General features: G+C 31.4%; 1 protein-coding gene across 6 annotated transcripts in view; it reads left to right on the top strand.

Annotated features, from left to right (window-relative positions):
- Window positions 1-25,322, top strand: part of CDH18 (cadherin 18) — a 627,896-nt gene that overhangs the window by 571,856 nt on the left and 30,718 nt on the right. For all 6 annotated transcript variants that reach the window (XM_032470371.1, XM_032470358.1, XM_006178333.3 and 3 more), the window contains one exon: window positions 15,453-15,574. In XM_032470371.1, the coding sequence (XP_032326262.1) occupies window positions 15,453-15,574 (122 nt within the window). The remainder of the gene's footprint in view (window positions 1-15,452; window positions 15,575-25,322) is intronic.

Here is a 25,322-nt window from a genome sequence, read left to right as displayed (position 1 = left end):
ATTATATATAGTACTGCTAAATATGTATTTTATAGTTTTCCTCCATCTACAGTTTTTCAATACTTCTCCTAATTTCCTTACATGCATTAGATGATCTTGCTTCTTTAATAACACAAAACAAGACCAATCAGAAAGGCGTTTCTACATTTTTCTTCTATCATATCTACCAACCTAACTAGTCCTATGGGCAGTAATCCCATAAATAATTAATTTTAAAAATCCCATTAGTGTGAATGAACTCTCTGTGCCATGCTTATGGCCACCGCTCTATGTGTGCTCTGAATCACGTCCTTTCTTGCTCACTCTTAGACATCACACTGTTAATAATTTCTCCTCTTCCCTGTATCTTTATTTTTCCTTATCTGATACATAATTCCCCTGTCCTCAAAAACAGCCTTTGTTTTCTACTGCAAATAAAGTCAATTCAAGCAAACGAAAACCTACCTTGATCAAATGTTTCCCTCCAGAGACATCTCTATTATTTCATTCCATTTCCTGAAAAACTCCTTGAAGGAATTGTCTGTATTAACAGCCTGCCTTTTCTCTACTCTCATACTCTTTAAAATGCACTCTAAAAAGTTTTTTATCTTCATAACTTCACCAAAATTACCCTTGTCCTTCCCACTGCAAAATCCAAAGTCTAATTCTCATTCCTCCATTTGCTCAAAAATTTTTCAACATTTGTCACAATTGACAACTCCTTTAAGAAACAAGTTCTTTCTTTAGCTAAAGGGCACATCATTCTCTGATTCTGTCTCTGATTCTTCTAGCTCAGTGTGTTGATAACTTCTTCCCCATCTCTTTATTCATTGAATTGTGGGGCATCTGATTTTCAGACCTCAGACCTGTCTTGAGTTACTGCCCAAGTAATGCCATTCAATAGAATGGACTTTTGTGGCATCTACATATTGATGGCTCTCAAATTTAAATCTGCAGCAACTTGGGCACTTCTCCCCTGGATATCACATTAACCACCTTAATATCTCCTCACAGAGGTCTCAAATCCAATATGATCCAAGTAAATATCTTCCTCAGAATCCAATTTCTCTGTACACCTACTCCCCCAGAAACCTTCTCCACTTCAGCAGCGACAGTCACAGTCTTCAGATTGCTCTGCAGATCACCCAGAGTCGTGTGTGGCTCTTCTCTTTTTGTTATGCTGTGCATCCAATTCCTCAGACATTCTTCTGCCAGCTATACTTTAAAAAATACCCATGAGTGAACCACGTCTTACCATCTCCATCACCCCCATCGCTGTCCTAACAACCATCACTTCCACTGGAGTACTGCAGTAGCTTTCTAAATAGTTTTTTTTTTTTTTGACTTAGCCTCCTTTAATCTGCCATAATGTTTCTTTTAAATCATAAGTAATACTATATAGCTCTTTTTTCAGTATGATGAAATACTCCCAAACATTCCAAAACGTGGCACTCATAAAAGATTAAATGAAGATACACACACACACAAACACACACACACACGTCACATCCTACCAAACAAAAAGAGTAAAGATGGGGCATGTGTTCTGTTTTCACTTTAGTTCTGGGTGGAGGGAATGAAAATGTGAAAGCGTTACCTATCAGAAATTGTGTATGTGACACTTCTTACATGTCATTTCAGATCACCTTGGCCTCACTAACTCTTTGACAAGTGTGAAACAGACATATTTTCAAATGACTACAGTTGAGGAGGTTAATATTGTTACTTCAAAATGTGTTAGAAAGAAAGAAAATTATTTCAAAAGGAAGACCCAGTAAGGAATGATGACAAGGAAAGCAGTACATGTGAGGATACTGACTATGTAATAACATAAAATATCAACTTTGACAGATTAACAAGACCACAAGCTTCATCATCATCACTATATCTTATAGGCATGAAGTTGTGAGACTGCACTGAAATTAAAGCATTTAAAGTTATAATATTCAGGAAGAGACTAAAGATGCCAATTGTTTTAGATTTTCCTGAGTTAACAAAAGCATGTTAACATTTCTAGAGTAAAAAAAGTAAATTTAGTACACAGATTTAAAATTAGAGGAGAAATGGAATAATAATAAAACCTTAAACAATCTACTGGAAAGTAACATTACAAAGGGTTGAAAACAGAAAAATTAAGACAAATCTGAAACACATAATAAGGTAGTAAAAATATACATTAATAGCCGAAGTGGCATAAGTAAGATAAATAAACAGCATTACTGTACTGGAGTAAAATAAGAAAAACAAGTTATATTTATGCTACTCATAATAGATAAATAATGAGATGTAAAGGTAGAGAAAGTTTTAAAATAGTAGAATTTTAAAAAAATAGACAATTCTAACAAAAGAAACCTGGCAGAACTATGTTAGTATCAGAGAAAATATACTTTAAAACAGAAAGCTATCATGATGATGAGAATGTCATCTCATATTAACATGTAGGATGTGTCACAAGGGTGATGTGCCCATTTGAAACTTGAATGAACTTAATAAAATAGATTCAAAATAAACAAACAAACAAAAAAACCATAATGTTGGGGGAAACTGGTAACAGAAATCTCTCGGAAACTGGGAATGAGTAATGATAAAACTATTTCAAAGCACAAAAGAAAAACACTTGATATTTGACTATATATATATATATATATATATATATATATATATATATATATATACACATACATACGTGTATATAGTTCAGTGGACTTGAAAAATACATGTAATTTTCAAACACATAAAGCAAAATATACTAATATGGATGATATACTAAACCATGTAGCAATTTTGAAAAAAAAATGTGTTGATACAAGTTGCATCGTTTGAAAACCATACAATCAAATTGCTATAAGACAGAGTTATTTGCAGGCCAATGTGGAGAATGGATGGACACTTCAACAAACAGCTGAAAGCAGGATATGTCATCTGGCTTTGAAAATGAAAGTGAACTTACTTACCTACCTCCAACCATAAAAACTAAGTATTTCTTATTTGTAGAATATAAAAATTAAACCTTAAATGAAATGTTAGGTTTCAGCACTATGCCTTTGAATAGGAAACGTTTTATAAAAATACAAATTGTACGATCCCTAAAGAAAGATATTGATAAATAAAACTATGAAAATTGTGCTTAGTTGGTAATTAGAACATAATTTGAAATAATGAGTGTCTAAGTTGTGTGTATGTAAAGATACACATATATCTCTGCTTAATATACAGATATATTTAAAAAACTGGACCAATTTTTTTTCAATTGGCATTATAATATTTATCATGTATATTGATATTTTAAGTATATAGTCAGGTTGAGGAATAAAATGAACACTAATTAAAGAGCCACCCACCTTGAAGAAATAAGCTTTGCATCTCTGTGACATCCCTCTCCGTTCTATCCGGAGCGCATCAAGATTGAATTTTGTATTATCCGTTCCTTTGTTTTCTCTATAATTTTACCAAATACAGTTAAGCTGTTTATCTATATTTATGTGTATAACTATCCTTATATTTGTTGGCTCATGGGCATTGAAAATATAAATGAGCCAAATACGCACTTCTGTGAATTTTTTTCAGTGCTGTTTTTGAGATTCATCCATGTCAAAAAGTACAGAAAAAGTCTATTCATTTTCACTATGATGAGAAAATAAATCTATTTTAACAAATTCATACAACTTCCAAAGGCTTTGGGTTGTTTTCAGTTTTCTGTAGCCTCAGGTATTGTTAATATTGCTGATATAACGTATCTTATGCATCTTATACATGTTTCGTATTGCAAATGTGAAAAATGTCTCTATGTATATCCCTTGGGTGCACATACCAAGAGCATGTATTTCTAGCAGTATTCTCAAATGTTTTTCAAAAAGAGAATGTTTAACCTGTTTTTAATAAATATGTAACTATATTCAACTTTTGACTCAGAGATTAATATGTATGTTTAATATGTGAGGTGAAGATCTCTTAACTAACGCATTTCATTTTATGCAGGAAAATTCCACTCTAAAAGATGTTTGTATTCAGTTCCAAAATTACATTAACTGTCCCAAGTCTCACCTTTCATGTTATTTGAAATTTGAAGGATTTAAAAATTACAGAAGAGATGTTCTAATATCTTCTATATGAATCTGAACATATTTTAGAGATTTTTTAAATAAATGTAGACTGCTCTGGCATTTTTATTGTTTTCATTACATATACTTCTCTGCTTATGAAAGGTGTTGATTTATATCTAATTAATTATCATTGCATTATCAATAAAGTCCTTAGATTATCTCAGTAGGCAATAATGCATAATGTTTAAGACTACTAAATCTAAAGTAAGACCGTCTCTAGTTAAATTCTGCTTCTGTTCATTTCACATGGCTGGAACTTGGGGAAATTATTTAGCAAAAATATTACATATTTTCTTATCTGTAACGAAGGATGCCAGTAAGGGCTAGACGAAGCTTCTTCACCCAGAATCTGGCACGTGGTGTCATAACAGTCAGCTAGTGTCACTACCATAAATTTGACTGAAATACATGCTAAATACATCAGTCATTACTTGATATGTCTTCATGGGGCTTAGAGACCTTTTACCTTATTACTTATTAATTTTATTGTTACTTACTATTACTTTATTACTTATTAGTCTTATTAATAAGAGACCTTATTAACTTTTGGAAACCACCAGAAAATAGCACACAGATGAAGAAGATGGAAATACATTTTTATAAATCATTGCAGATAATGATAAAATATTCTAGCACCTATGTAGACATCTAGAAAATAACTTTACAATTGGAGCACTGTTGAAATACATTCACTAAACTCTCTTAACTGTGATTTATTTTGTGTAAAACTTAGTTGATGCCCACAATCAGCCATATGCCGGTAGCTAGCATAGGATTCTCTCTAGGATGTATGAGCATTCTATTCTCCTTATCTAAGTGATTTTTTAAAAAACTAAATAATATTGACATGTATTTAAATGTACGGATCTTGTTATATTTCAGTGGGCTTTCAAAAATGCACACATCCATATGATCACATTCAGATCCACAACCATGGTGGAGCATTATTCTGTCACCTCAGAAAGTTCTCTCTGACATGACTTCCTTCTCCCAGTTACAAATTTTAAAAACTACTAATCTGATTTCTGAGTCTATAGTTTTTCTTTTTTTTTTTTTTCCAGATGTAGTAAAAACGAAAGAGAAAACATATAGACTCTTTTGACTGGCTCTTTTCGTGTAGCATATGCTTTTGATCTTTGTCCATGACATTATGTCAATATGTAGTTGCTATTATTCTCTTATGTGTATATATCCAACACTTTATTTTTACATCTGTTGATGGAAATATGACTTGTTTCCAGTTTTTAGCTATTCTGAATAAAGCTTCCATCAATATTTTTAATCAAATTGTATGAGGACATGTGTTTTAATTTACTTTGGGTTAATAGGTAGAGGTGGGGTCATTGGGCTAATAGTCTATTGAAGTTAGGAAGCCATGCCTGTTTCCCAAAGTGGCTGTATAACTGCATTGCCACCGGCAGCTGCACTTCAGCTTTGACATTGTCAGTGTATCCCTCACCCCCCCACATTCTAGGAAGTGTTAAGGGACATAACATTGCTTCAATTTGCATTTCACCACAGGCTAGTCATGTTGACAATGTTTTTATGCACTTATATCTATATATCTGCTGTGAAGAATTTTCTGTTAAAATTTTTGCACATTTTTATAACGTTCAGCTTTTTATAATTTAGCTTTGAGGTGTAATATATTGTGGATAGATGACTTTATCAGCAGTGTGCTTTTCAAATATTTTCTCATCTTCTGTGTCTTATCTTTTCATTTTCTTAATAAACAATACTTTACAGAATACTTAATAAACAGTGCTTACTTAATAAACAGTACTTTTCAAGGAAGGGAATATTTTTTGAAAATTACAATGTATATTTTTGGTTTATTTTATGATTCTTGACTTTAGTGTATTATCTAAGAATTATTTGCTAAACACATGGTAATAAAACATTTATCCTGTTGGTTATTATATATGTATATTTAAGGCTTTATATTTTGATCTGGGGTTCACTTTGAGTCATATTTTATGTATAATGAGAGGTAAGGGTCCAGTATAATTTACTTAACATATGAATTTACAACACACCCACTATTTGTTATAAATGCTAATATTTCTCTATTTACTTATCATGACAACTTTTGCTATAAACACGCTGAAACTGTCTTCTGTGCATATCATCAGTTTTATATATATTATATATACACAAATATATATAATATACATGTATATAATTGGTATAAGACATGTCTTATTACCAATTCCATTGTCTTCACTATTATGGCTATATAGTAACACATCAGAAAATGTGAGTTTTCCAACAGCTTTCTTCTCTTTTAAAATTGCTTGGGCTAATTTAGGACCATTTCTTTTACATATAAGTTTTAGAATCAGCTTGTCAAATTCTTCAACAATCTGAAGTAGAATTTTGATTGCTACTCCATTAGATCTATAATTCAGTTTTGAGAGAATGAACATCTCAAAAATACTGAATCTTCTATGCATGAATGTAACATGTTTCCAGGTATCTAGATAGTCTAAATTTCTTTTAATAAAATTTGTAGGTTTCAGCAGCAGGCAAATATTGAACATATATTATTTATTAGATTTTTTTATGTTACATAAATTTGATATGTAAATGTTCCTTTATTTTTAGTCTTATAGAAATACCTGTTAATACGAACTTGCAGCCTATAATATTGTTAACTCATATTAGTTCCAAAGCTTTGGGAAGATCATTTGTACGTGGATGATCATGTGATCTGTGAAGAAATATAGATTTGTTTCTTACTTTACAATTGATATGATGATTTTTTCTTCATCCCTAATTATACTGACTATAACCTTCAATCCAATGTTCAGGAGAAGTGCTGAAAGTACCCTGCCTTTTTTCTGATCCTTTGGTTAAAACATTCAGTGATGACAGTTATAGGTTTTGGTGCAGACAATATTCAGTTTGGGGAAGTTTCTTCTAGTCTAAGCTTGCTGAATGTTTTTGTTTTTCTTTTTAATTTAAAAAATAGGTGATAAATTTTGTTATTTTTTTCTGCATCTATTGAAATAATTATATGTATGTGCAGTGAATTACATTCGTTGATTTGAAAATGTTAAATAGCCAGTCTTTCCCTCCAGGCAGATGCAGACTTGGCCGTGGTGAATGTATTATCAAAACTGGAAGGAGTCCTAGGGCTCTGTTTGTATGTCTCTCTTCTCTCAAGGAGCATAGTTCTTTGTTGTCTGTCCAATGCTCTGAGAACAGTATTTTGTTCAGTTTTATAGTCATATATGATAGCAGGTCAGTCTGGTATCAGTTGCTAATTCCTGGCCAAAATACAAAGTTTCCTTTCTTGAATTCTATTTCAAAGCCTGTTGAACTTGTCATTGTAATTCCGTAATTTATTTAAATATTACATTAAATAATATGACATATGTGCATAATAGAATGAGGATTTGTGTAGTTTAAGCTTTAAGTTTTCCTAAGACTTGATAAAAATGATTTGCTAGAAATACGCTGCAATTTAGAAGAAAAAGGAGATCATTATAAAATTTCAGGAATTTCTAAGAGTGTTGGTGTATTTAAAGTATTTCAGATTTATCTTCACATTTTCCTTCTCTTGGACTAAATCAGTTTTGGATTCGTACATGATGCAGTGCATGTGCCTTTTACAGGAATGGTGACATTGACAGTAAGCCCAAGCAACAGCAGATCCATTCTCAGAGATAAGACTTTATCTCTACACCCAGAATTCCAAGATTTTTTTAATAATTATGTATTCAAATATTTCAATACAAGTGTTTCAGATATATACATATATATATCATTTGTGTTAATGATTTCTTGTGTTAGCTATTTTGCTATAATTGACAAACCCCTTTCAGGTGTTGACTGTATCTGATAAGAAAATTTTTATTATCCTTATATTCCTCACTCAGAAAAAGAAAAAGAATATGAAATGATGTTTTATTTTATTAGTGAATTTTTAGGCAGCATAAAATTATGATGGCAAATATAAGTTCAAAGAACAGCACAACAGTTGATCACAAGCTGAATTTTGGGAATTCTAACAAAGATAACAGTAGAAGGGTTCACAGACATTGTGGAGGAAGAGACCAAGATGGAAGATAAATGTTAAACTCTTCATTATTACTAAAAGTAGAAAATAGTTATTCCATGTGTTAGATTCTTTAATATAACTGAATGGACCAATTGTGACATTTTAATAGAAATTTTTAAAAACCTATTTTTAATTTATTTCATAATCAATAGCAAATACTTAAGAACATCCCAATATAATTAATTTCACATAGAGGTAAAATTGAGTTTACAGTTCTCATTTGCAGAACAAAGACAGTATTCATTCATAAAATCAAAAGTACGACTTAAAATTTCAAAGCTTCCAACTTATATTAGTCTCAGGCAATAATACTAAAGGAATTGGAACTGTTGGAGGATCTATGGGTAACCAGAAGAAAAATGATGTCATTAAGGAGGTTGAGATTCATTTTAATTAATGCACTTCAGTCTGGGATCTTTATAGGATCAGAACATTAAGATTTTATACCGTAAACTGACAAAAAATTAGATAAATACATGGAATGAGTTTTGAGTGATGCATTTCTAATTGCCTTATAATTTTTGACAGTTCTTCTAGACAAGTATTAGATTTCTTTAACTGTTATGAAATAAGCAAGTGATCTGAAACACATAAGGCTGCTTTAATTATCTATCATATAATATTCACAGAATGTTTTATTTTTAAACTGTTTTATTTGACTACAGGAAAGAGATGTTTGAGGGTTAATCTACTAGATATCAGATATATATTCTTATCCATTGTGACAGATTATTTCGATTACAACACTTGATTTCTCAATTAATATTTAAATAAGATATAAAGAAGGGAAGGAGAGGAAAAGAGCCTATTTGGGGCACCAGGCACATACTGAACATTGTGATAGTTTTATCCATAGAGTAATTCTTACGTATATTAAATGCTCACTTTAGTGAGGAACTCCTAGTATTTATTAATTATATTCTCTTTTTCTTGCCTGAAACATTACAGACTTTCATAAACAAATTTTTTTAAAAAGCTAATAAAAATAGTAATACTACCTTTGTTTCAAAACAAGCATATTGTGTGGAATCTTTCTGATTAATTTGAACACTTAGTTGTCTGCAAAACTTATTTCTATATATCTGTTTAAGGAAATGGTGGAAACATATTTATTCATAAATAAAATATTATGCATGCATTTTAAAATGTTCTATCATCAGTCCACATTAACTATTAAGACTTCAGACTGTTTTGGTTTGTCGATATTTGCCTATAGTGAAATCTTTTTTTATAGAAATCAAAGCAACAGGACAAAAAAAAAAATAATTTGTTAGCACATCCTTATAAGCATGGGCATTTATGAAATTCAGGAAGCAATAAATATAATAATTTAATTAAATTTATAATCACTGAAATTTAATATTTTAGTAGTATTTAAGGTTTTTCACTTTGAGTGAATTTTCATAAAGGAAAAGAATGAAACCACATTTTGAGGAAAATAATCTACATGATATAAACAAGAAAATTTACATCCATCTATTTATATATTTTACAATTTTATATATTTTAATACTAACTTCAGAAGATGAATAATTAGATTAGAAATCTACTGATTCCCTGGTAAACTTTGCTACATATACTAATGAACGTAATTTAGGTTTTTGGAAGGCATCTATTTCAGTATTAATGGCTTTGGTGTAAACATATATTAAACACTGAAGTCACAATTTCGAAGAAAACAAACTGAAAAAAAATACATTATTGAAGTTGTTTTCTCCAGTCCATATCAATAATGGGAAATCTAGAGGGGGACATATTTCACTGTTTTGTGTTCTCACTGTAATCCATCACGGTACCGCACACATATCAGATTTTCGAACAAACTCACTAGATAAAATAGATTGTTCTTTGTTATAGAAAATCTGCTATCTTAGCATCCAGCCTGCTTTTGCACTGGAGTACCACCTTCCCTGCGTCCCTGTCTCCATCATGCACTGGAGTACCGCCTTCCCTGCGTCCCTGTCTCCATATGGACACTCTGCTGATGTGAAATCCTGGTACACTGGTATTGCATAAAACATGGATGATTTTTATCTAGTATAGTATTTTATACATGCTGAAAATCACATGTATAAGATTTTCAGTGTGCCATATATTTTGTTCTTGTTTCTGTTTTGTTTTCGATTTTCAGAAAGGATTAAAATGAATGTTCTGCTCTCTCCCAAGCTCATTGTTTTAAAGTTTGCGTAGCTTCCTTAATTGTTTCTCAAAACATAGTTTGGCAAGTCACATCATTTTTATTTCGGTTTACAGATTAAGTAATTAAGGCACTGCATACCAGAAATTGATATAACTCTATAAACTGACTATACTTCAATTTAAAAAAAAGTATATGCTGTGAAATGCTTTCATAATAAAAAAGTTCTTGAGCCAAAAAAAATTTTTTAAATAAAATAATCATTTGCAAAATATTAAAATAAATAAATAAGGCATAGAAATAACAAATAAAGTCCCAAAGTTCATATTCCGAAAGAGTTCTGAAAGGGGCTTGTACTGAAGTTTGATCGCCGTGTAGTTTATTTACTCTGCCGTCAAAAGGATCGAAAACTGATTTCTAGAAATGAAGCATGAACCTAAAAATAATAGTAGCAAAAACAGAAATGTTGCATTAAGAACCTCAGGGACATTATCCAATTTTTGCTGTAGCAAAATGCTTCTAACACACATGGATATGTTCACATTTATAGATAAAGTGATTGACATTCAAAGGGTAGAACACTAACCCAAGGACGGTGGGAAATAAGAAATAAAAACTCAAAGGAACTTGCCAATATACTAATATAGATTTAGCTAATTTCATTATTGAGCAGAAAATACTAGAATGCATTTTAGTAGCCATAAGTGACCACAAGGCTACAGCAGGTTTTCAGCTCTAATTACCCGGAATTAAAGCTATAGATTTCACACATCACCCTACTTTTAGGAAATAGACAGCAATGATTCAGTTTGCATCAGTAGTGATGCTAAGCTTACTCTGCCATTCTGTTTTTCATAACTCTTTATCGGTCCCGCCTGTGGTTACCCCGATGGTGTGTCATACAGATTATTAGTGGCATCTACAGTAAGGTTAGATTCAGTTCAGCTTCCCCCAGAACACAATGGTAGTAAAGTCCACAGACAAATTGGTATCTGATCCCAATGCTGTGCTCCTGATCCTTAAGTGCTGGAAGAGTAATGGTACACTGGGGATATAAGATGACTTTGGAACAACATGGAAGAAGTCTGTTTCCATCCAGAAGGACTTAGTTTCCTGTACCCAAGTGTGGAATGTGTACAAGCCTGCTCCGGTTCCAGAGGACAGAATGGACAGTGCAGACATGGGGCAGTGAGGTGACAGCTGAAAACTGTCAGATGCTTAGTTGTTCTTTTATTCTAGTCCTTTCTCAAGATGTAGTATTTCCAGAATCCTCTCCTACAAAACATTTTTCTGATACACTAAAGTTGCTTCTAACCTTTCCTATTCAGAAAAGGAGCAGAGAACTCCTTTTAAGGATGCTGATACCAGTGATTAAAACTGATAATATTATTCTTGCCTCAGATTTCTAGGACAGATTGCTTTTTGTCCTCAGAAGTGAGCACATACCTTGTTTAGAAATTTAGGAATACATTAAAATATGTACAATGGTCACAATAGAAAAGAAATATTAATGTAGTGGCAATAATAAGACCTAAGAAGTAAATCAGAGCCCTGGCTTCACCAAGATATGTCATTTAAACTGTGTCAGTTTCAGTTTTGTAATTTACAAAGTGAGAATTCAGACTGAATATTCTCTCTTAGTTTTAAAATGATAAAAATAACAAGTATGATCAATATTAGCTTCTAGAAAAGCTGTAGCAATGCCTTCTTTCATAAGTCATTCCCAATAAGAAAATATTTAAATCAACATTTAAATAATTTTAATTTAATGGATCCATTTATTTTTATAATATAAAATTATTTAATATAGTACATAAACATCAAAGTAACTTTAATTGTATATTGACAAAAATTAATGCCAATACTATTAATTATTCTGTATTAAGCGATTTATAGAATATATTAATTTTGAGACGTTTCTATATCTTTTTGTATATTTAATGTACTATTCAACATCTGCAAAGAAGATATTGCAAAGTATAATAATAAACAAATTTTACTGTATCACTGTAGTTAATTAGTGTTGTGAAGAACATTATCCTCAAAAATATACTATTTCATTTTGTAATCAATTTAGTTTTGCATATTTTTTTTCAGCTTTACAAAAATTTACCATATTTGAATGCTGTCTTCTGAGATATTTCTGAAAAAATATTTCAATCAACATTTCATTTCTAAGATTTATCCATGTCGTAGCTACATTGTTATTCATTTATTTTCTCTCTCATGATATAAATACATCAGAGTTATTGCATCTAATTAGCTGTTGTTGGACATTTGTGTTTCCCTGGTGTTCCTATTAATTTTGCTTGTGATGTATGTGTTCCAGGGTTTTCCTACATATATAAGCCAGGGAAATGGCTGGACCTTGTGCATGAGAATATGCAACTGTATGAATTATTACATGTGTCTTACTTTAATTTATAGGCATTCCCATTGGTGTATATTCAATCCAGCACTTGGAGAATCTCATCAAATGTCTTAAATTTTGTTTTGTCAGTATTGTTGAGATTAAACTGGTAACTTATTTCGATTAATGTGCATTTCTTTCAGCACTATTGAAGTTGAAAACTTTTTCATATATTTATTTGCCATTTATACCACTTCTTCTGTTAAATGTTTGCCCTTCATTTTACCCATTTTGATATTGTGCTCTCTCTTTTTCATATTGATTCAACACACTGTATGTTATAGATACAGATCCTTTGTCAGTTATATGTGCTGCAAATATCTTCACTCATTTTATGACATTTTTTTTCCTCTTTGTGGCATATTTGGAGGAACTGAAAAGAAGTCACATTTGAATTTAATGAAATTTATCAATGCTTCCTTTATAATAGTGCATTTTTGTGCTGAAATCATTCATGAACCTTAATGTATTATATGCTAATATTTTTTCCTAAAGTATGTATAATTTTACCTTATAATCTAAGTCCTTAATTGTTTAAAACATATTTTTGTGTACAGTGCAATGTATGGCCCATTTTATAATGATGATGATGACACAGATACCAAGCTTTACTAATACTGTTTCTTGGTCAATCTGTTCTTAGCGCACTCATCTGCAGTAGCTTCATTACCGTATATTATTTCTCTATGTAGTGGATCTGTGGCTGGGTTCTGTTTTCTGTTTCTGTTTGTCTATTCCTTTGCCGCTGTCACAGTGACGGGCTCTAATCTCATATAATAGGGCTTGATATGTGGTAAAGCAAGTATCCTCTATTGAACTTCTTCATACAAGTCTGGACAATATTAGTACTTACTAATCTCAGAATCAGCTTTCAATTTCTATGAACATTTCTCATTGGATTTAGATTATATTGAAAATACGCACCAATTTGGAGAGGCGGACTTTGTTTATATTTTGTCTTCCAACCGCATAGATGATAGAGCTCATAACTTTAGATCTTAATTAATGGCGTTCAGTGAAGCGTTTTGCATATAAGCCTTTCGTGTACTTTGTTAGATTTATTTCTCAGATCCTTATAGCTTTGTTTATTAACTACTGTTGGTTTTTCACCACTAAGAATAATGTTTCTTGTAGTTTTTGTTGTGGCTGTTGTTTGTTTCATATATCCTTAATCAGGTTGAGGGGGAATATTCTGTTCCTAGTTTGCTAAGGGTTTTTTTTGTTTTTCTTTATTTTACCTTGTTTTATTTTGTCTTTTCTGTGTATTAAGATGAGCCTCTATTTTTCGGTCCTTCCTTTAATTGATAGCTTTGTGCATAACTTACATGCTTTCTAAAATTTTCCTTTCTTTATTTTTTTCCCTCCCTTCTTCCCTCCCTCTCTCACTTCTTCCTTCCTACTTTCTTTCTTTCCTTCCTTTAATATCAAACTAAACAAGCATTCCTGGAACTAAATCAATGATAGATTTTATTTTACACACCAGTGGAATGGGTTTTGTGTTATTTTGTTTAGTCCATTGACAGCTAATACCTCTCATGAATAGGAGCATCTGGTGTTGATATTAACGTTTTATCAGACACAGAAAACAGTTGTAGAATGTTTCCTCCTCGCTCTGTTTTCTAGGGAAAAGATGTGTAATACTGAAGTTACCTGTTTCTTTAACTCCAGGTACTTTTATCTGGGCCTGATTTGTTCTCTTTGAAAAATGATTTTTTACCTAAAAATTGATCGTCTTTAGTTACTGTAGTACTATTGTGATTTTCTACTCCTTTTAAAGCCACCTATAACATGTTTTAATCCATCTATTTTCTTAATGGATAATGAAAAATTATTATTTTTAATATCCTCTGTATATGTATTTAAGCTCCCTTTTTCCTAAGATGGTTAGTTTTTGCCTTCTCATGTTCTTTGATAAATTAATAAATCTGCCTAAATCTTATCTTTTTTACTAGTCTTTTAAAAAATCTACTAGTCTGTTGTTATAAGTGTAATTTTGGACTTTTCTGGATAATGGCAGAAATATCAGCAATAAAAATAAATTTAATTTTTCCTTTATGAATTCTGCATTATTAGCTTTGACATATAAAATAAACCAAACATTTCTCTTTTCCTTTTATCTCAAAATTAATAAACTTACAGAAAAATGGGAGACTGCACTTAAGACATGTTGTAAAGTATTAGCTGTAATATTTTGAAATTTACCGGTTATATATGAATTCCATGCTAAGTTCTCATTTAAATTATCTTTATTTTTCCCCATGTATGACTTGATACCATACACTGCATATATTCTCCTATAAGAAGAAAAAGATCCTTGTGTAAAGAACTTTACTTTCTGTTTTCTGCAAGTTTATTTAGATTTAAAACCTTGAACTTTTTAAACATTATGTGATTTTTTTTTAACCAACTACTGTGCTCTTGTTAGATTAATGATGAAACCAATTGTTCATCCCTTAGACTCTGACAGCATCCGATGAGTTCTGACAACTTTCTCCCACTCCAGTTCCTGAATAACATGTAATTTCCTTGATATGACTAAATATCATTTTAGCATTCATGTCATGCCTTGGTGTTCATTTTTCATTTTTATCTAAGTTAATGAGTTCTAACAAAGAGTGCCTTTATAAAGTTGTCTTTTGCCAAAAGTCCTGCTGCAGCACACGAGGCTGGTGACAAGCTACAGTATTAAGGAGATGGGTTTTAAACCAAGCCGCTGAAGTGTGCATGGAAATACTAAATACATCCCTATGTGTTTTGCAGACAATCCCGGTTTGCTGAGCCATGTCACAGTGGGTATTAGAGTTCTGGATGTCAATGACAATCCACCCGAACTTGCCAGGGAATATGATATTGTTGTCTGTGAAAATTCTAAGCCTGGCCAGGTAAGTTAATTGTTTCTTTCCTGTCATTTGAATGGCAGAGAAACAAGCAGCTCTATTGCTAATATTCTTAGGTATAATCCCCAGAAATCCCCGTGTTATTTTTATGCTCAGTCAAAATAATTTTATAAAGCTCTATTTTAAGTACTAAATAGATTGTTTCTGAGAATCATAGAAAATAAAATTTCCCTGGATCCCAAATGTAATTTAAAAAATGTACCCATTCATGCATGCATATTATACCAGTAATACTATATTGAATGTTTTGAGTACAGCCCTGTGTTAAATGAGGAGGAAACAGTGAACTTCCCTGTCCTAGTGAAGTTTAGAGACTAGTCTGGGGAGGTGAGACTGGCCTGGTTTATTTTGGAGGGAATGAGGGAGTGATATACAGTGACCATTGAATGCTATTGGTAACACAAGATGCTTAAGTTTTAACAACATGAAGAGTGTGTATGTTTTAAGGAGATCAAGAGAGTGAAGGACGGAGAGAAGAGCCTGAAACTTAGGACATGAGTCTGGACATTGCACGGCAGCCAGTTAAAGGAGTGAGACAATTCTGAAGAAAGGCCAGTTGCTGATGCCCATAAAGCAAGTGCAATACTGGAGGGGACATGTGTTTGTCCTCTCTGCTGTGTAACAAATTACACAAACTTGGAAGCTTAGAACAATACATTTTTATCATCTCATAGTTTCTGTAGGTCAGAATTCTCCTCCTGGCCTAGATAGGTCTTTGCAGGAATCTCACAGGTTGTAATCAAACTGTATTCTTACCTGGTCTCTTCCAAACTCACGTGGTTGTTGGTGGCAATCAGGTAGTTCCAGCTGCAGATGTGAGAGCTTCAGGATGTCCCTTGGTTCTTCAGAGTTCCCCAGAGTTCTGAGATGCCACCTGCAGTGTTTTGTTTTTTTTTTTTTTTTTTTTTAGTCATATGGGCTTCCCCAGTATGGCCACTTACTTCATCAAACAAGTAAGGAGAGTCTCTTTGTTGAGTCTCTGACAGTCTCATATAATGTAATGTAATCAGTGTGATACATCAACACTCTTGCCGTGTTCCATTGGTCAGGACAGAAGTCACACCCAGACTTAAGGAGAAAGAATTACATGGAGGCATGCATTCAGTTGTGGACACCTTAAAGTCTGTCTGTTACAAATGAATCAAGAAAAGTCAAAAGGGTCTAGGTTCAGCTGAGTCAGATAGTTCCTTTTACCATCTGTGGTAAACCAGAATAAATGTATCATCCACAATTATTTTAAATCATTATGAAGCTTGTGATTAAATTAGAGCCATGAGAAACGTTGCCCTGGTTATTTGTGTATGAAGTACAAGCTATAGTGGCTTGCTAAAGTAATCATTGCTTAATATGGTTTTAATAACCCCAGGGAAGGTATTTACATATATAGAAATGGATAACTCTTGACATAAAGTTTTCTCATGCTCGTATCTCTCAAGAAAATTAGAAAATATGAATGAGGACAAAATTACTGAAAATTATATTTGAAAGTACTTATAGGTTATATGTTTTATTCTCTTAACAGTATATTATGAGTATCACATTAGCTACTTAAACATTCTTTTTATACCATCATTTCAAAAACAGTAAAGAATTTTATGCTACAGATACATAATGATTTACTTACCAAATCCTACTTCAATTGTGTTAGAAGTGGACCCACACATCTTAGCATTAGTTTTTAACATATATTACATAAGTTTAATTAATAAGAAAAATGTTAAACATTCAAATGGAAAATTTAGATTTTAAAAAATACAACTTATTAATATGGAATATCAAATTTTGGTGATAACATCAAAGTAGACATAGCTGAAGAGAAAATAGTGAACTGGAAAACAGGTTAGATTAAAATATCCATATTAAAGCATGGAAAGTCAAAAAGGTAGAAAGTACAAATAAGAATATGAAAGACATATGGAACTTGTAGGTCTAATACACAAGTTATTCAATTCTCAGATGGATATTAAAAAAATAGAATTGGGCAGAAGTAATATCTGAGAAGATCATGACTGAAAGTTTCTCCATACTGTTGGCAAGCATCAAGTCAAAAATTCAAAAAACATAGAGAAAAACAAAAAACAAAAAACTAAGCAGTTGTTTACAAGAATAACTCTACCTAGATGAATTACAATAAAATTTCAGAAATGAAATCACAGAATTAAAACATCAGAGTAAAAAGACGTAACACTGTTAGGGGAGAAAACAAAACAAAACTTGGATGTAGTGCCAAGCAGAGTTCTTAGATGACACCAAAATCATAATCCATAAAAGAAAAAAAGTTGATAAATTAGATTTGATCAAAAATAAACATTTTTGGTTTCTGAAAGGCCCCATTAAGAGGATGAGAAGAAAAACCACAGAGTGGAAAAAGAAATTTGCAGACCTTTTATCCAATAAATGATTAGTATGTACAATATAAAAAGAATACTCAAAGCTCAACAGAAAGAAATACAGTTTTAAAATGGACAAAAGACATGAGCAGACATTTCACTAGAGGATTTACAAATAGAAAACAAGCATGTTATAGATGTACAACATCACAAGTGATTAGGGAAATTAAAATTAAAACTATAGTGAGCTATCACTGCATACCTATCAAATAGGACATTCTTTTTTTTTTTTTTAAATGACACAGTATCCTGGGGAGATACAGAGAAATTGGATCATTGATGCATTTTTGGTGGACGTGTAGAATGGAACAGCTATTTTTGGATACATTTTTGTAATTTCTTAAAAGCTAAACATCCAATTACCATAGAGTCCAGAAATAGAACTTTGGGGCATTTCTCCAAGAGATATGAAGGTTTACGTTTACACCAAACACTTCACACAAATGCTTCTATCGGGTTCATTCACAATTGACTCAAACTGGAAACAATCCAGATGTCTTTCAATGGATGAATGGTTAAATAAACTACAGTGAATTCAGGCCATAGAATACTATTCAGCAATGAAAAGGAATAGAGTATTGATACATGCATAAATCTGGATGAAACTCTAGAGAATTTTGCTGAATGGGAAAAAAAAAAAGAATACCTAAAATTTTCATAATGTATGGTGTCAGAGGTTAAGAAGAGAATAAAGGTGACAGGGAAGTACATATAGATATAAAAGGCAGCACTGAGCACACTAATGGTGATGGAAATATTCTGAATCTTGACTACATCAATGTCAAGCATCCTAGATGGGACATTGTACATAGTTTTGCGAGACACTATCAGTGGGGAAACTGGATAAGGGTACACAGCATCTTTCTGTATTTCTGACAACTGCATATGAATCTATAATTATAAAAATAGTTTAAAAGTAAAAACAAATTGACATTTTTGAAAGATATAATATCTTTAAAAGAACAATTTCAAAAGGTGATTTTCTTTAATAAGGAAGAATGAAAGCAAAAAAATGGAAAAGTAAATCTCAAGAGCCAGAAGAGAATAGTTGACAAGCATGAATTCTTTTTCGACCAAAACTATTCCTCAAAAATAAAGACAAAACCCCCCCTCATATTTAGGCAAGCAAAAATGTGAAAATTCCTTACCATAATACATACACTAAAGCTTTTTGTGGGGGGGTGAGGAGAAAAATAATCAAATTGACAGCTTGGAGTGGCAAGAATCCTTAAAGACCAAAGCAATCATTGAATATATTTTTAAAACTAAATTATTGATGAATGAATGTAAAATAAAGAAATATTTTCTGGAGTTTAAAATACACATAGTATACATGGTAATGAGAGATCAGAAGGAAGGGAAGAGACAAAATATTCTAAACCCCTTAAATTTGGGATAATTGATTAACTACTAATTTATAATAGATTTTATGTGTCAAGAATGAATGCTCTAATTTTTAGTTTAAGTAATAAAAATAGTAAAAGACCATGGAATTAAAAATGCTTCTAAAAAAAGTGATGTTTATACATTTTATTTCTTTACCTTAATTGTGTTTATTAAAACATTTGTTTACTTTAAAATAATTCACACACTTACAAAATTGTTGCATGTGATTTTATCTTGCTCTGTTATATTTAAAAATACAAAACAGGGAAAAAGACTTTTATAAAAGATTTTTATTGTCAAGGGGTCTAGGTCATATTTCAAAACTAAGATACAATCCTAATAAAATATAAAGTTTGTATCCAATTCAATACTTCCAAGATAACCCAAACATTTCTGTGAAATTTTTATAGCTCAAAGTCAGAATGATAAATTTTCATACTTTCTGTTGAGATATAGTTTTGTCTTTTAACACAAGATAAGCAAAATAAAAGAGAATGGGTTTAGTACACAAAACTCTAATAGCTAGGTAGCTATGGTAATTTTTTTTTAAATTAAGAAATAAGAAAATACATGTAGAACAAGTGGAAAAATAAAAAAGCAAAGAAAAGCAATGTAAACTTAAAGAAATATATATTAGTATTTATGTTAAAAATCACAAAAATACTTAAAAATTCTATTGTCAAAATAGGAAAAAAGTTAATTGAATGTTTTTATAAGAGATGCATAATAAATATAATAAAGAAAAAAGCTTGAAAGAAAAAGTATGGAAAATACATCAATTACTTGAGTAATTGCTACGTACATGCTCACCCAGCTACACACGCACACCCACACATTTTATTATCAAAGGAAACATTACTGGATATAAAGAGTCACAAGCATTGTGATAATAGTCAGTGCAGCGGGCAGAAATAACAATGTTAAATTTTTATATACTTATCAACATTTCCTCAAAATGAGCAAAGCCAAAATTGATAGAAATACAAAAAATATATATAAATAAATAGACAAGCCCATTATCGTCCTGAGAGTTTTACTGTACTCTTGCCAGAAACTGATAGAATAATCACGTAAAATTGCAGTAAGGGAACTAAAAGTTGAACACTGCAAAAGCTTCACTGTTTAACAAATACAGGGCTTTGCATCGAACAACTTTAGATTATGCATTCTTTCAAAATTCACACAAAACATTTACTGTATATAGGATTAAAAAACAAGTTTTAATACTTTGCAAGGATTGAATAAAGGTAGATATCAATTCAAAAATATTGCTAGGAAAACAATCAGTCAGTAATGAAGGAAGACACTTCTAAATAAGCCAGGAGTCAATAAAGTAAGAAGAATTGAAAATATTTAAATGGAATGATAATAATATATACTTTTTTCAAAAAGGAAAAAAAGGAGCAATACATTTTTAATTCAACTTTTGCTGACCACAAAAACTTTGAAATCAAAACCTGAGAAGGGTATAATTTAAATTACAGGTATTCTCTTTCGTGAACATAGAATATCATAAATAAAACATTGTTAAAGAGAATCCAGAAAAAATAATATTTTTAAATGAAAAGGGGAAAAATTTTAAATTCGTTTTGATAGGTGAACCCAAAGCTTTTGATAAAGTTAAACATTTATTACTACAGCTAATAACATTAATAATAACAATGGTAATGCTATACACTAGTAAAATTTATGAATGAAATTGACACTTGTGTTAAATATAAGATCAATATAAATATATTTCTTATTTTTCTTTATATCATGAGCAATTAGAAAATGAAAGTTAAACACTATGCCATTTAATGTTACACTAAGAAAATAAAACGTATAGAAATAAATATTGCTTTTCTTAGGTAGCAGTTACCTGATCTATAAATAACAAACTTTAGTAAAATTAGGTCTTTTCCCTCACTGAATCTGTGTTTCTTTGGTTCTTAGGTTATTCACAGAATTCAAACTGAGATCATTTGAAATATGACAGAATAAAAAATGATCAGCCATTTTTAGTTATTTTCCTTTTAGATTATTTCTTTAAAAAAAAGTGTCAGATTTAATCAACTGATAATTTTTACTTCAAGGTAATTTCAAAACTTCAAGGATAAAGTGTGATCTTGTACTAGGAGCAACTCACACTCGCTGGTTCATAGCCATCTTTGTAGATGTAGGTGAAATCACCAAATTTCTGGGCAAATAATACTCTTGGATCAGTTGATGCTTCTCCTGTGAGTGAACATCTGCTCCAAAAGTGGAAAGTTCTAGTCTCAGTTTTCTGGGTTGAACTCTGTATTGGCCTGTGACCTTGGCTTTTTCCCTTGACTTCTCCTGTGGTCCACTTTTTTGCTCGTGGGAAAGTGGATCCAGGCATTCTCACCAGGCCATGCTCTTCTTTCAGTGTCACATAGCTAGCCTGGGTCCGCCTGTATTTAGCCTCTACACTAGCCACTTAAACTCTGTAGCCTTTCTAAGAAATGATTTTATGTGACCTTGGCAAGTGCTCTCTTCATCTCTAAAATGAAGAAAATTGTTAGAATTCCAGGGCCCTTCCAAGCCTGAGATTCTACGACTGTATGTCTTGATAAGTCTCAAATTGCTTTAAATGTGGTTTGCTTTATTCTCACACGAAAAGTTACTCCAGTTTTTATAGAGGACTAAATCTGTGTCAAAGTGTTTCTTTCTTTTGAGTCCCATTAACCATTGATACAGTATTTATCTTTTCTGTTACTCTTTTCAAGAAGCTAGAGTTACCCTGAAGTTCTAACATATTTTGATTAAGTTATGTGATTACTTCTCTTTACTCTTTAAAAACTATGCTCACATTTAGCATCATTGCTGTCGTCAATATTGTATGATTTTAGATGTCACTATAATTGGATTCTTTATGTTGTTTGAGCCCTTGTTTCCAACTCTTTCACCAAAATGAATTTAGACCTTTCATTGAGAGAATAAAGCTTCGTTTTTAAAGTATTGTTTATTACACCTGTATTTAAACAAATCATTGCCAATTTGTGTGATCAACTATGCAGTTAACCCATTACAGATGAAAACGGTCTGAATCTTTCTATTATTTAATTTTGCAGTCTTTGGCTCATTTATACATATGGTTGTAGCATTTCTGGAGAAACTGTATTTTGATGCAGAGTTGGAGTAGGAAACTAAACAATAATTTGTGAAATAGGTTTTCTGAAGTGTATTTGTATTGCGACAGTTCCTCTTTCTATGACAATTGCTTTTAGAATTACAGACATTTCCATTACGGATGTTGTGCATTTGAATATAACAGCATGTGGCTATGGAAAAGAGACTGGTCTTTTCTGAAAGCAGAGGTTCAAAACACATAGAACAGCAGAGTTTAGATTGATTCAGCTATCAATATAAACTTCAACAATATATTTCTCTGAGATAATCTGTTTTCCTGTTCTGAAAAAAAAAATTTTTAAGTACCTTGTATGAAAAAAAAAAGAAGAAAAAGAAAGTCATGCATACATGAAATTTGAAATCAGTCCCCAAAATAGAATGAATCCAAAGCAGCTGAGACATGCCTATACCTAGAAACTTTGGGGGGAAAAAATAAAGCGAATGCTTTCTATCTTATTGATATTAAATTTCCCTCTATTTTTTCTTGTTAGAAGTAAAGTCAGAAAACATAACATATAAAAGAAAACATTTTATTACATAACACCAGCCTCTGCTCCCATGACATCCAATTATTAACAATAAAACTTTGTGTGAAGAAGGTTAACTAGATCAGTAGAGATTTCACATCTTGTCAAAGTTAACCTCAACTAACTAACAAAAGTTGGTATTTTTATCAAATAAATGATCATTTGAAGTTATATTATAGAGCAAACAATTAATATAAAGAAGATGCATTATATAAAGATACAATTTCATAGAATTTCATTTTTAATTTAAATTTTAGTTAAGGTTAACTCATTTATCAAATAGAAGACTATGTTATTTGTATAAATTTCTGACACTATTTTTTTTCCTAATAAATTGTTCTAGAAATAATAGACTTTAAATGTGCTTTGAACACACTTAAACAAGGGAATAATTTTATTTAATAAAAGAAATATAAAACTGGTTTTAATTAGTTTCTACCAAGAGTGAATCCATAGTCATGGGCCTTATCAAAAAATTCTGCTAGTAATTGTTTATGAATACCACCAATCAATTTGAATTATTTTTCTCCCTTTGTTAAAATAAATCTATGACTATGTTTCTCTGAAATCTTTGAAAACAATCACTTTATGCACTAATTACATTATGTGCAAATGATAGAAAACATCTGAGTTCAGTTAGAAGGAATGAAAGTCAGAAAATAAATTTTTATGGATTGTACTCCACCAACCAGTTGCACAGAGAACACATGTAGCAGAGTGTAGATGCATTGGTAAGCCTGAGAAAAAAGGCAGACAGTATTGATGATGGAGACATGGTGGTTATCTAGATATCTCCCAGAAGCTTAAGTCTCCTAAAATCCATAATCATGTTAACTTCTCAGGAATGTCTTCTAATAAAAGTCTGAAGAAACATTAAGTGGAAATCCCATTTCCTAATGAAAGAGAAAAGGTTATTAGTAAAACAACTAAGAAAGAAATTGAATATACCCTCTTTTTAAGAGAATATCTAGGAATTCTAGATTTAAAACACAAAAACAAAAAGGCCAACATGCTAGGTTTCTGGAAGCATCTCTCAGAAATACTATGGAAAAATATCTAAGTACAGATGCATGTCCAACATTTCTACAGATGTTCAAGGTGAATGGTTCACTCTTCAACACAATGTGATAATCAACTTATCACTGACTTTGTAGACAATACTGAGAATTGTTTCTGAGAAAGACAAATTTGCCATGAGTGAGCTTCCTGGTGAATTCAGATTTGAAATGATCTGTATAAAAATGGAAGGGGTATTTATATCTTTAGGGAGAACAAAAAATAAATAGTAAACAGAATATAATATGAATTCTATCAGTGCTTAAATTGAATAAGCTCATGTTGTAAAAATGTTAAGAAAATTTAAAATAACATAAATTAACTTTGAAGTGAGAAAAAAAATTGTCCCAAAGAAGTAATAACAGAAAACACAAAATAGTTCAGTTTATTTACATTAATTATTCTTTACCAGTCCCCTTCAAAACTGCATTCTAGGCTGAGAAGTGAACTTACACTTGTCTATATGTTATGATGTATCATTGAGAAAATAGGACTGCAAATTGGAGAATCACAACGAATGAACAGTAGGAGTGAGAGGACATTTACCCAAAAGAAAAATTTATACAGCCATCCCTCGGTATCTGTGAGAAATTGGTTCTAGAATTCCTCCCTCCTACCCTCTCCCCCAGGCATATCAAAATTCACAAATGCTCAAATCCTTATATAAAATGATGTAACATTTGCTCGTAACGTAGACACATCCTCTCATATATATATATATATGTATTTATTTTTTGTTGTTGTTGTTTTTATCTTCTAGGAGGGAGATAATTAGGTTTACTTATTTTTGGAGGGGGTACTGGGGCTCTAACCCAGGACCTTGTGTGTGCTAAGCATTCACTCTGCCTCTTGAGGTATCCCCCCTACCCTCATACACTTTAAATCATCTCTTGTAATTACTTACAATACCTAATACAATATAAATGCTATGTAAATAGTTGTAGAGACAATGCAATTGTCATGTAAATAGTTGCCAGCAGATAGCAAATTCACGTTTTGCTTTTGGAACTTTCTGATTTTTTTTTTTGTTATTATTTTTGGTCCACAGTGGTTGACTCCACCGATTCAGAACCATGGAAACAGAGGGCTGACTGTATTTGTTTTATCTAACCCTGAAAACAACTTTGAAAATTTGACATTTATTTCAATTTTATATAAAGTAAATAATGTGTGGAAAATGTAGTTATATTCTTCAGATTTTGTGCACCCTGTTCTCCATGGAGCTTTTCCTGAACTTGAGAA

The sequence above is a fragment of the Camelus ferus genome, chromosome 3, assembly GCF_009834535.1.
Source record: "Camelus ferus isolate YT-003-E chromosome 3, BCGSAC_Cfer_1.0, whole genome shotgun sequence".
NCBI classification, from domain to species: Eukaryota; Metazoa; Chordata; class Mammalia; order Artiodactyla; family Camelidae; genus Camelus; species Camelus ferus.
Note: the sequence above shows the minus strand (reverse complement) of the source record. Positions and strands in the feature narration are given on the sequence as shown.